Source organism: Cynocephalus volans, chromosome 7, assembly GCF_027409185.1.
Source record: "Cynocephalus volans isolate mCynVol1 chromosome 7, mCynVol1.pri, whole genome shotgun sequence".
Taxonomy (NCBI): domain Eukaryota; kingdom Metazoa; phylum Chordata; class Mammalia; order Dermoptera; family Cynocephalidae; genus Cynocephalus; species Cynocephalus volans.
In genome coordinates, this window is record NC_084466.1 from 3,038,860 (window position 1) to 3,052,544 (window position 13,685).

General features: G+C 44.8%; 1 protein-coding gene across 4 annotated transcripts in view; it reads right to left on the reverse strand.

Moving 5' to 3' along the window:
• ARHGEF7 (Rho guanine nucleotide exchange factor 7) overlaps positions 1 to 13,476 on the reverse strand; it is a 158,913-nt gene extending 145,437 nt beyond the window's left edge. For all 4 annotated transcript variants that reach the window (XM_063103169.1, XM_063103168.1, XM_063103174.1 and 1 more), the window contains exon 1: positions 13,229 to 13,476. In XM_063103169.1, the coding sequence (XP_062959239.1) occupies positions 13,229 to 13,393 (165 nt within the window). In that variant the 5' untranslated portion in view covers positions 13,394 to 13,476. The remainder of the gene's footprint in view (positions 1 to 13,228) is intronic.
• Positions 13,477 to 13,685: the final 209 nt, after the last annotated feature.

A 13,685-nucleotide genomic window follows, 5' to 3' on the forward strand; every position in this document is an offset into this window, starting at 1 on the left:
GGAATCTTTTGTGGTTCCATACAAATTTTATGGTCATTTTTTCTATTTCTGTGAAGAATGTCACTGGTATTTTAATAGGGATTATGTTGAATGTGTAAGTTGCCTTGGGTAATATGGATATTTTGATGATGTCAATTCTTCCAACTCATGAACATGGGATATCTTTTCATTTATTTGTGTCTTCTTCAATTTTTTTCACCAGTGTTTTATACTTTTCATTGTAGAGGTCTTTTACCTCCTTGGTTAAATTTACTCCTAGGTATTTCATTTTTTGGTAGCTATTGTGAATAGAATTACCTTCTTGATTTCTTTAGCTATTTCATTATTAGCATACAGGAAAGCTATTGATAATTGTGTGTTAATTTTAAATCCTGCCACTGTACTGAATTCATTCATTAGTTCTAGTAATTTTTTGGTGGAGTCTTTAGGGCTTTCTACATGTAGGATCATGTCATCCCCAAATAGGGATACTTTGGCTTCCTCCTTTCCAATGTGGATGTCTTTTATTGCTTTCTCTTGTCCTACTGCACTGGATAGAACTTCTAGTACTATCTAGAATAAAAGTGGGGAAAGTGGGCATCTTTGTCTTGTTCCAGATCTTAGATGAAAAGCCTCCAATTTTGTCCATTCGGTATGATATCGTCGTATATGGCCTTTACCGTGTTGAGGTACATTTCTTCCATACCTAGTTCGTTGAGTGTTTTTATCATGAATGGTGTTAGATTTCATCAAATGCTTTTTCTTCATCTATTAGAACAATTATGGTTTTTTCCTTCATTCTGTTGATGTGATATATCACATTTATAGTTTTGCGTACGTTGAACCACCCTTACATCCCTGGGATGAATCTCACTTGATCATGGTGAATGTCCTTCTTAATGTGGTGTTGGATTCTGTTTGCTAGTATTTTATTGAGGATCTTCATACCTGTGTTCACGAGAGACATCAGTCCATACCTGTGTTCACGAGAGACATCAGTCTGTAGTTTTCTTTTTTTGTTGTGTCTTTCTCTGGTCTTTTCTGGCCTAGCCCAAAGTCACAAATATTTTCCCCTATGTTTTCTTCCAAAAGTGTTTTAGTTTTAGGCTTTACATTTAGATCTATGATTCATTTTGAGTTAATTTTTGTATACTGTGTGAGGTATAGATTGAAGTTCATTTTTAAATATATGGATATCTAATTGTTCCAGTATTATTTATTGAAGAGAATATCCTTCCAACAGTGAATGGCCTTTGCACCTTTGTTGAAAATCAATTGTCTATGCATTTATGGGTCTAATTCTGAACTCTCCATTCTGTTCTATTGATCTATTTCTCTGTCTTAATGCCAACACCACAGTGCCTCAATTTTTGTAGCTTTATGAATAGCCTTGAAATAAAGTCCTCCAACTTTTTCTTCCTTTTCAAAGCTGTCTTGGCTATTCTAGATCCTTCACATTTCCGTATAAACTTTAGAATCATTCGTCAATTTTTACCAAAAAAAGAAAAAAAATTCTGGAATTTTGGTTGTGATTCTTTTGAACCTACAGATCAATGTGGAGAGAACACCTTAAAAATAGTAAGACTTCTGACCCAGATGTTATGTATCTCTCCATTTAGTTTGGTCGTCTTTAATTTCACTCAGCAATGTTTTCTTGTTCAGAGTATTCAGGTCTTTCTTATTTTTTGTCAGATTTATCCCTAAGCATTTCTCTTTTCTTTCTTTCTTTTTTCTTTTGCTATTGTAAACAGTATTTTTCATTTCAATTTCTGATTGTTTCTTGCTAATATATAGAAATATAATTAATTTTTTTATATTAATCTTATATCCTTCAACCTTGCTAAACTCACTTACTAATTCTAGTAGTTATTTTGTACATTTCACCTGATTTTCTACATAGATTACACATAAAAACAGTTTTACTTGTTTTTTTCCAACCTGGATGCCTTTGATTTCTTTTTCTTGCCTAATATACTAGCTCAGACCTCTAGTATGAGGCTGAACAGAAATAGCAAGAGTGCACATCTTTGTCTTGTTCCTCATCTTAGGGGGAAAGCCTTCAGTCTTTCCCATTGAATATGATGTTGGCTGTAGGTTTTCATAGATGCCCTTATTAGGCTGAGCAAGTTTCCTTTTATTCCTAGATTGCTGGAAGTTTATATTTTATCAAGAATGGATGTTGAATTTGTTGAATGCTTTGTCTGCATCTATTGACATAAGCCTATGATCTTTCTTTTTTTAGTTTGTTAATATTGAGAATTATATGGTTGATTTTCAAATGTTAAAACAAATTATAAACCCCTCTTGGTTATGATTGTTACACTTTTCATATAATATTGAATTTGATTTGCTAGATTTTTTTGAAGATTTACATCTATATCCATAAGGGTTATTGGTCTATAGTCTTTTCTATAAGGTCCTTAAAAGATTTTGTTATCAGGGTCATGCTGACCTTATAGAATGAGTTGAAAAGTATTCCTTCATTTTCAATTTTCTAGAGGAGCCTGTGTAGAATTGGTATGATTTCTGCTTAAATGTTTGGTGAAATTCATCAGTAAAGCTATCTGGCCTTGAATTTTCTTTATGAGAAGCTTTTTACCCACCAATTTAATTTCTGTAATAGATACAGGGCTATTAAGCTTATTCATTTCTTCTTGAGTGAGCTATGGTAGTTTGTGTCTTCCAAGGAAGTTGTCCATTTCATCTACGATGTAGAATTTATTGGCATAAAAATGTTTATGATATCACTTATTATCCTTTTAATGTCTGTAGGATCTGTAATGATTCCTCATGTTGGTCATTTGTGTCTTCTCTCCTTTCTTCCTGATCAGTCTGGCAAGAGGTTTATCCATTTTATTGATTCTTCTCAAAGAACCAGCTTTTCGTTTCATTGATTTTCTCTAGCAATTTTGTGTTTTCTATTCCACTTGATTTCCATTCTATTCTTTATTATTCTCTTTCTCCTACTACTTACTTTGGTTCTAATTTGCTTAGACCCAACTTGTCTAGCTTCTAAGGTGAATGCTCCATTACACACAACTAAAGACTTAATTGTGTGCAGGGTAAGTACCATCTCACTCCCACAACATCATTTTAACGATTCATAAATAGTGTGCACAAGACTCACTTACTGTTACTTGCTTGGAGAGCCAACCTTAGATAGCTGACATAGCAGTTACTCAGATTCAGTCTAAGTAAATGTGCTTTGTCAGAGGTACAGTAAACGGAGTCTTATTCTCCATGTATCATCGATTAATTAAGTCAGAAAGACACTCAAGTCTATTCTCCTGTCACTTAAAAATATGGCTTGTGTGGTACTTTCTGCAAGTTTAACCTTTGCCACAAGTCTGTGAAGAATTTGACCAATCCTATTTATAGAGCCTGTTCTCAAAAGAAACAAAAATGCATTATCAAAATAGAAGCAACTATAACCAGAAAACTAGTTTCCATTAGAAGCAATCTGTTACCAGCACTGATATGTTATGAGATTAATTATACAAACACTGGTCTTAAGGCAATTTTTCCAGCACCATGGGGGAAACACACACACACACACACACACACACACAGATTATTTGAAAAAAATAAAGGCCTGGGCTCAGATTCCACATGTTCAAGTCAGTCTTCTGCTCCTCCTAGAGAGCCAGCAACAGAGGCAACTAGAACCAGGACTATTCTTCTCAAAACCCTAATTTTTCTGTCAAAATCCTAATTTTCTGTTTAAATAAGTGGATATTTTACATCTTCCCTTAACGTAAATGGCCAAGTTGTAATCTTTTGGCATGTGTTTAGAAACTAATAGGCTTCTTCAGAAAATCTGAGTTCCTAACAAAAGACTTCTGAAAAATCTGCTAACCATAGATGGACACTTTAAAGTCTCTTATGAACTTAAACTACTTTAAGGACAAGAAATTGGTGGGAAGCCATCTTGGCATAGGAACTTAGTAGTGAGACGTTCAGAATTGAGGGAGAAAGCCATCGCAGGCCATGGGATTCACAAATAATCCAAACTAGACCATCTTAAAGAAGGTGTTGCTAACAAAAATCATACTGTCAGAACAAGACTTCATGGCAAGAAACTGCAAATTCAAAACAAACTTGGAACTGTGGATTCCCATTTTAGACCAAAGCAATGTAATATAAACTGGAGAGGCTTAAATTGCTTTTATATCCACGTTTTTCAGGTCCCGAATATATATATAGCTTCTTTAGAGAAAAGGTAGGACTATTACCAGCTCCTTAAAAAAAAAAGAACGGCTCCAAGTATAATAATAAAGTTATGCACACAATATCAAGCAATGAGAAAAAAAGAACACTTTAAATAACTATAACATTAAATAACTCGCACAGAAGAGATAAGAATGCAAGAAAGTAAGACATGGATATTTGTGCATGCTCTGTCTCTGACCCTCTCTCTTTCTCTCCTTTTCTCTCTCTAATGATGTAGGGATTCCAATTCTAACACAGTGATTCTCTTGAAAAATCCCTCCAAACAGCCAAGAGAACAAGAAACACAAGCACGACCTTTAACAAAACTAGAAGGTACTGAAACCACAGGCCACCACTGTGAAGTTAGGAAGCATGTTGCAGGGTGGAATTGGCTTCAGCAGGGGCAGGAGGGTGCCTGCCAGGTGGCGGCTGCAGGCAAGGGGGCCCTTTCAGCTGGGGGTGCTGCAGTGTTAGACACAGTCATTGGGCCCACCCCCCACAGTGGCCACCCCTTGCCATCCTTGCAGGAGCTGGAGGCTTATTCTCTGGTGAAAAGTGAACCAAAGAGGTCCAGAACTTGGGAAGAGCACGTGCAGACAAGTGTCAAGGGGAGGCTGAGTGCTGATGTGGACCCTGCTCTGAGCAGGCAGCTGTAGCCTGCTCTGGCCAGGTGGCAAGGCCACACAGGAGACAGACCCCAACAGGTCCAGACCTGTGGGCACCGCCTGAGTGGCTCATAGTGAGACTCAGTCACCCTCGACCCCAGCAGGCACACAGCATCTCCTAGTCATGGGGGTGCCTCACTCTTTAAAGAAACCCTTCAAGGAAACGATAATGAATATCCACAGTAAGAGAAAGAACTCATCCAGAAACAAGAACGGTGGTGTTTATTAAAAAAGAAGGGAGAAAGAGACAGAGCCAGAGGGAGTGACAGGAAGGAAGAGACAGTCAGGGAGGGAGAGAAAGAAAGAGAGGGAGAAAGAGAGAGCAAGGAAGCAAGAGATGGAGAAAGCAAGAGGGACTCCAGAGAGCAAGAAACAAAGAGCTCGTAGACATGAGAAAAGGCTAGTCAAAATAAAAAATTTCAGTAGAGAAGTTAGAAGATAAAGTCAAGAGGACATCTTCAAAAGTAGAACAAAACACAGAAAAGGTGGGCAAATCAGACGCCGCGTGCAGGGGCCGCAGCCAGGCAGAGGCCCCCGGCCAGCTCAGCACTCGTGCCAGAGCCTCCCTGCAGGGACCTCACGAAGGTTGCGTTAGTCCTCGCAGGTAAAGAGCTTAGAACAGTGCCCGGCACACACACGCCCTCGACGGACGGTGTCTCCGCTTGGTATCGACAAGAGGTCTCAACAGGTAGAACAGAAAATACTGGGGAGGCAATTATCAAAGGAAGAGTATGTTTTTCCAGAAATGAAGCACACAGGATATTTTTTAAAGTGTAGGCAATGGTTTGGGATTGAATGTATGTATGTATATGTGTGTGTTCCCTAGTTAAGGGTGTGTGTGTGTGTGTGTGTGTGTGTGTGTGTGTGTGTGTGTGTGTGTGTGTGTGCGCGCACATGGATGTACAGGTAACGTGTATGCACCTGTTATCCACGGCCACAGTACTGCTACATAACAAACCACGGAGCCTCAGCAGCGGACTACAGTGAGTCTGGCCTGGGCTTGCTCACACGGCTGTGTCAGCCCTGGCATGGGCAGTAGGCCTGCTGATCATGGCTGTGCTGTCTCCAGTGTTTGAGGCTGGTTGTAGGTGGGTCCGGGATGGCCTGGGGATGGGACAACTGAGTTTTCCCGTGTGGTCCCATCCCTAGCATCCAGGCCCTGAAGAGTCCTCGTGGTGGAAGCAGGGTCTGAGACAGGTGGAAATGTGCGAGGCCCGCTGAGGCCTAGGCTGGGAACTGGCACTGGTCACTTCTGCCGCACTACGTTGGCCAAAACAAGCCAAGGCCAGCTCAGATTCAGAAGTGAGGAAACGGACTCTGCCTCCCGATGGGGGAGTGGGAACGTCACCTTGCAAGGGGGGTGGCTATGGGGAGGTTGGAGAATCAGGGTCACTTTTGTAATCCACCTTCTCTACTCTGCTCTGTGCATCATTCCCCAGAGCCACCTGCCAGCACAGTGCTGGGAGCACCGTCACTTCAACTGCAGCGCAAACGGTTCTCCTAAGGCTGTGCAGTGCGCAACTCACATACCCATATGCAACTGCCTCGTTATCCCGTCTGTAAAACGAGGCGTTCGGGCTGGATGACCTCTACTCCTTCACACCGAAGGCTGACAAACGGTTTATACTTAAGACCCTGTTGTTTCTCTCATGACCTGCTTGAAAAGGTGGTACAGAACACGTGTTGGTACGTGCGTGTGTTTCTGTGCATGTGACGTGGTTCGCCAGCATGCACATAACAGCAACCTGATAAATACATTGATCTGATTTAAATGAATTTGAATAAATATTTTGAAATGAATTTTGCACACATTCCACTTAAACATCCTCACCCTTCCCCTTGTCTTTTAAACAACAGCAGACACAGCACTACCCTGCAAAGATGGAGTTGAGAACTACCAGTCTGGTTCACAAAACTTTGGAAGTTCAGAGCTAAAGTTAGAAATATAAAAACGTCAAGAATCAAATTCTCCTAACCTAACTCTGTAGACTGATGGACGAGGGGAAAGCCCAGGACCCAGGGATGGCAGAGGCAGGGTGGGACTGGCTGGGCCCTCACTTCCATCTGTGACTCCTGGCCTTTCTCATGCATGAAACTTTATATAAGTGAAACCTGAGTCCCCCCAGCTCGGCCCTCTGGCCCCCAGCCACGGCTGCGTGGGCTCAGCAGCTGCCGAGACCTGGCGCTTGCCAGAGGGCCCTGGGAACCACGTTCAGCAGCTCCACTGACCCAGACAATGGTGGTCTGTCCAGGGTGGGAAGGGAGGGCTGCCAGCCCCCGAAAGTTGCAAGAGTTTTCCCCGTTGTGAGAATAATGCAGTATGCCTGGATATTGGTGGCTCTGGGGTTCAAATCCCGGCTTAGTGTTTTCTGGACACAATGGGGAAAGTCAATTGATAAAATAACAATGACTGCCATGTGCTGAGGGATCACTCTGTGCCCAACACATCCTCTCGTCTATCCTGGTAAAGACCCTACTGCCTGAACAGGCCATGCCTCTCAGCTGGCATGCCAATCTCATTTTTAGGAGGAGGAAATTGAGACTCAGAGAAGTTAGGCACGTTGCCCCACATCACAGGGCACATGGCTGTGGCACTGAAGCCGGGTCGTCTGACTCTGGAGCACACAGAGGACCATGTCCTACAGCGTCTCTGGGCAGGGACTGGGGGTTTGGGGGACCACTGGCCCTCCTTGCCCTGGCATTTCATGTGGCAGAGCCCTATGCCCAGAGGAACGATGTGCCTTTGCCACCTTCCACCTTCAGTGATAGACGCATAGGCAAATCTCCAGCTCACAGGAGGTTCTGTCCAGAAAGCTGAAAACATCCTGACGACACAACAAGAACGAGCAGCTCTGTCCGCCACCCATCCCTTCCCCCAGTCTCCTCCACTTGTTACATTTACAGCAATAGGTTACCTCCAAAGGGAGAAAAATGCATGAAATATCTACAAAGTACTTTAATTTTCAAGGTTTGCTATGCATGCACATGAGCTGGGGGTGTATGTGTGTGCAAATGCAAATTGCACTACATGGAAACCAACTAAACCCCAGCAGAGGGGAGCCCCAGCACCGCAGTGACAGTTATTAGATGCAAGAACTGCACTGGTGTCCTGCTGGCGCATCCCCCAGTGGCTGTCGGGAAGGAAGTCGATGCTGGGCAGCATAAGCTTTCCACGGGGCAGCACGGACTCTTCCCAGGTGCCTCTGGTTTGTGTCCACTCCCAGGGAAGAATGGCTTTCAAACTTCCTGGGAAACCGAACACTGGCAGCTGAGCTGTGCCCCTCCTGATGGCTCCCTCTCTGCCCTCTTCCTTCCTGCGACCCCGTTGAACAGCAGTCCATGCCACACTGTGTGATACTCAAGCCTGCTCTGCCTGGGGGGCTCATTTACGTCATCTTCCTTTGTTTTGTTTCCTGATCTGGTGTGTAAATTCATAAAGGCAGTAACTACCAATCTTCCCTTAAATTCAGCATAGGTGTCAGCAGCAGTTTTGTTGTCTGGGGAAAGGTCAGAGACTTGAATTAGAACCTCCACCTCCATGTGCCAGCCGGGTAACCTGGGGCAAAGCAAACTGCCAGGCCTCAGTGTCCCCATCTGCAAAATGGGCATCACGTGAAACGGCATTTGTAAAGGAGGTTAGCACCATGCCTGCAACTCTGGGCAGACACATCTTTTTTTTTAAGAGAGAGGTACCCAGTACCAGCCAGCCGCCAATAAATAAATAAAGGTGTATACAAAGGTGGCCGTACTTAAAGGAGAGCACACAGATTCCAGGGAGTTACTTCTATTAATAGAATGAGGGCCTGGTCTGGGGTGGCACAGGCTGGACTCAGGCTTGGAGAACTCCCAGAGCAGCCGCCCTGATGACAGCCATCTGGCCTGTCCTTTCCCCCACTCCCTCCAAACCCCAGTCAGATGCATGTGTGCGCATGTTTGTGCATGTGTGCACATGTGTGTTTATGTGTGCACATGTACACGTGTTTTATGAGTGCAAGCACGTGGGTGCGCGTGCACTTTGCATACATGCACATGTGTGTATGTGTGTTTGTGTTTGCACACCTGTGTGTGTGCTCATTCATATGCGCATGTATCAAATGCCAACATAAATACTATAGCGTTTCCAGTCTGGCTCTCAGGAAATCTCTTTAAACGTTCCTGATTTAAATTGAATTTCAGTTTGTTTGCCTTATTTTGAATGAGCCAGCAAATGCAGTTATAGCTACCCTCTTCTCCAGGCCCTGAAACTCAAACCAAGAATCACGCTGGTTGAGGACTTTACAGTTACATGCTTCAAAAGTAAATGTTTATTATTGCAAAATTAACTATTCTGAAACCTTAATCAAAGTAGTTTAGTTAGAAGCAACTTGATCTAACAAATAATTCAGTTTGCAGGGTTTAAAGAAGTCTCCTTAGAAACGCAGTCTGGAGATACCCTGTTTGATGTTTCCTCTAGGAGTGACTTACCTGCCAATCAGCAAGTCTGTATGAACAGCCATGGGGCACAGCCCGCGTGAGCACCTCAGCACCATGACTGCATTCTTGAAAGGGCCACAGGCCTGTGGAAAGGCAAATTCCCAGCAGTGGGCACGCAACCTCTGCTGAGAGCCACTGAGATTCATTTCCCACCCACCCCAGCCCCTGGCCCACCCCAGAATCCTAAGACTGAGCAGCAAGTGAGTCTTAAGTCAATTGAGAAGAAGCTTTTTCTTTTTTTCATGCTACAACAGATTCGCTGATTTTCTGCAAGCCTGCAGGAAGGTCAACGAGGGCTGCCAGGTTACACTTTGGGGAAATACAAACCATGCTCTAATTTACATGTCAGGAAAATCATCAGTGTCTGACCTGCTCAAACGCTCGTCTCCTCTAACTCCTTTACTCTTTGTTCTTTTCAATCTATACCTGACATTACAACTTTTGATTTCCTTCTGTCTTATATTATTCTTGTTTTATGTTTTCTCCCATACTTAAACCCACAAGACCCTGTTGTCTAGTTTTTTTTTATCTCCCATGGCACCTGTCATGATGCAGACAAGTAAGACCTTAAGTTGATTTGGTTCAAATTTATTACACGCCTGATATGAGTTGAATTACGTCCCCCTCCAAATTCGTATATTAAAGTGGGAACCCCCAGTACCTCAGCATGTGACCTCATTTGGAAGTGGGCTCACTGCTGATGTAATTAGTTGAGATGAGGACATACTGAGGTCAGGTGACCCCTAATCCAATATGACTGGTGTCCTCAAGGGGAAATTTGGACCCAGAGTAAAGACCACCCGGAGAACATCCCCTGAAGACTGGAGGTGTGCTGCCACAAGCCACGGAACTACCAGAAACCTTAGAGAGGCCTGGAACAGATCCTCCCCCAGCACCTTCAGAGGGAGAATGGCCCTGCTGACACCTCGATCTCAGCCCTCAGGCCTCCAGACTGTGAGACAAATGCACACACACAGGACATCCAGCAAGGCCACAGGGTAGCATCTGACTCCCAGTCACATTCCACAAAGGTTGTTGGATCCAGAGTCTCCCACGGAGCACACCCATGGATTCCACAGGGAAGCCTCTGTGTTCTATTCCCCTGGGACACCGAGAGGTTGAACCAAGTTTCTTGACGTTTTCATGGTGAATTAAACGACTTCATCTGCTCCACAGTGACGTTAAAATAGCATTTCATGATTCCCATTATTTTAACATGTGTTGTATTAATTGTAAAGTAATTTTTCATCCTCTAAAATTTCTATATCTTGATTTCACCTCCTTCGGCTAAATAGCCTAGGGATGGGAGGAGTGTGAACTTACAGGAAGAGCGCCACTGGGACCACGAGCTTTCATGGCTTCCGCGTGTTTCTGATCACAGGAGAAGCAAGGAAATCCGTGAGGGCAGACCCTCCGAACGCCCCAGCCCTGCCTGCAGAAAGCCCACGTGCAAGACCTTCAGACACGAGGACTGGGGAAACTTCTTCATTCCCATGTTTTCCTCCCCTACAGCAAAAAACATGTTGTTGGCAGTAATGAAAACTGTCTCTTTTCTGAACTGCTCATGTAAAATTTATAATTCCCTCTTCCCAGTTTCTAACCTTCCACCTTAACAGAAAAGAGGTAGAACTTCACAGAAGGGAACCAGAATGAAAGATTTCTTTAAATGAGCAGAACAATCTGAAACTCAACGAACGTCCTTTCAGTTCCCTTCACTCTTTTTCTAGCTCTAAAAACAGAACAAATGAACGTAATGGAAGGAACACATTAGGACATGTTTTCTTAAAGAAAGACGCGTGGGAAACCGGAGCCACCCCAACACCGTCCAGATCAGTTGCTCAGGCCCAGTCTAACGGTCAATTTCACGTTGTGAACTTGCAAGATGTTAAGTTGCAGCTGCTCACGCTGTTCACTGGGGTTAGAGAGCTCACATGGCAAACAGGCCAAGTGAAGACCCTTTCAATTCCACATGAATATTCAGTTAAGTTTGCAAATAGGTCTGAAAGAAAAACGTTCTCAGACTCACATACCCACATGTACGTAAAAGTCATTCGGCACGTGTGTTTTGTGGCATGCATTATTTGGTGTGCATGCAAACTTCGGAAAGCTGAAACAAATAACTCTTCCCAGGAATGGAAAAAGCTCACCGAACTTCTGAAACCAGGGATTTCAGAGGTAGAGAATGGCTAATATTTCATTCTCCAAAAACCTACCTTTGAACCGCAGAGAATCAGTAACTCTGCAATTTTCTGCTTTGACATTAATCTTCCATTGTGATGAGAGTCAGTTTAAAACAAACCAGTTGGGCCTCAAGGGGACTAAAACAGCTTCAACTTAAGAAATTTCCAAATGGCTCTAGTTTCAGAACTACATTTCAGTTTGGCTCCTACAAGCTAAACATTTTATTCAGTCTTCTCTTTGTTGTTTTAGAGATTAAAGGAGTGGTACAGTTTTCTAAGAAAATCTTTCCAGAATTTAAAAGAAAATGATCATTGAAGTCTGTCAACCAATATTAATGCAGTTAACACACTAAACATGCGTTTTGATGGTGACATGTTTTTCATCAACACAGCATATGAACTTTCTTAAAGATTTGCTCTTAGAAATGTTAAAGTATTTTATTTAAGCCTATTTTGGTAAACTTAGCATGCATTTTCAATGCTATTCAACATCTGTCTTTTATTACCAAAGGTACCGATATCCAGATGACAACAGAATATCCTGAGTGCCTTGAAAGTTAGATCCTTCTCCTTAGTGCCATCTTAAATCATAATTTTATTGTGATATTAGGTTCATTTACAAGCAACATTTTTGTTTCATGAATAGGCAGGCAGCTATTCATTCTAAAATGCAGATTCTGCTTTTATAAATATGTTCCAAGTAAGAAAAATACCCAAAACTGGAATACATGCAAAATTCACATTCAATGTTGTCTGACCTAATTTTAAATGTAGAACCTGAACATGTATAAACTTAGTAAGATTAAACGTTTTACTTTTTCAAGTCACCTAACATTTTATTATCAGCAATGGTTTGTCATCCTGCATGGAGGCCAACACACCCCATTAAAACATGAAATACTTCTTATTATGGTGGACTTCGGTTTCTACATCTAACACCTTTTAAGTCATGGTTGATCTTAACACTACATATTGGCAAAAAACATTCGGGATAACATTTTAGTATTTCTGACATGCGGGAGAGGCATCTCGTCTTAAACGCTGTCCTGTTTCCCCGGCCTGCTCTGTGCGCTTATGGGAGCTGAAAACAAACTTTAATCGCTTGCAGAGATGCGGGTCAAGGTTCACTGTCCAGCCCCAGGGGACCCACCAGGCAGGAGGAAGAGCAGCAGGGTCTGCAGGACCAAGGATCCCGTTCACAATCAAGTACGAACCTCAAGCTACAGTCTAGAATCCCGAGCGAGCCTTGGGGAAGGCAGGGCTCGTGAACCCCGTGTTCGCCCGCCCTCCTCCCGGCGTGGGCACATGAATTTTTTCGAGGGGAAAGTAGTAAATCATTTGGCAGCCCAGCCCTCGGCCACTGCTGCAGGAATCTTTAGAACATGCACAGCCACTGGTCCATTAAACAGAAGGAGGGTGAAACTCACGCAATGCCACCGACAGAAATCGTTCAGACAAAGCCAGGGGAGGCCACTGCGTGCTGCTGGAACAGGCTTTGCGATCGGGCCACGCGAGGGGGCGAAGGCGACCTCCCGACGCGGAGGAGCGAGTCAGCAGCGTCCGGGCGGAGCAGAACCCTGGCCCGGCCGCCCCCCGCCGCCCGCCGCCCCGCACACAATGGCGCCCCCGAGCTCCCGCCGCGGCCCCGGCTCGGCGCACAAAGGAGGGCGCGCACCCCGGGCCGCAGCGCGCCGGGGCCGGGGGCGCCCGGGCGGCACTTACTTTCTCGATTGTGCCGGGCAGCAGGCGCTCCAGCAGCCTGCACAGGACCACCCCGTCCTTCAGCGACGCCTGCAGAAAGCCCTCCGGGTCCGAGACGGTTTTCTTGGGCGACTCCAGCACCCCCAGGGCGATGAGCCACGTAACGGTCTGCTCGGCGGAATTCATCGCGGCGGCGCCCGGGAGGCGGCCGGGGAGGGGCGCCGGGCCCGTTCACCTCGGAGCGGCCGCCCGGCCCGCGGCCCCCGCCGCCCCCGCCGCCCGCTCGCCCATGGAGAGGCCGGCGCCGGCGATTGGCTCGGCGCGGCCCCGCGGGTCCGGCCCGGCTCGCGCTCCCTCCGCGCGTCCTGGCCCGCTGTCAAGTGCCTGCTCCGGAGACGCACGGAACCTGCGGGCGCCCGGCGCCGCCCCCGCCGCCGCCCCCCGGCCTCGGCCGCCGTCGCCCGATGACATCACCGCC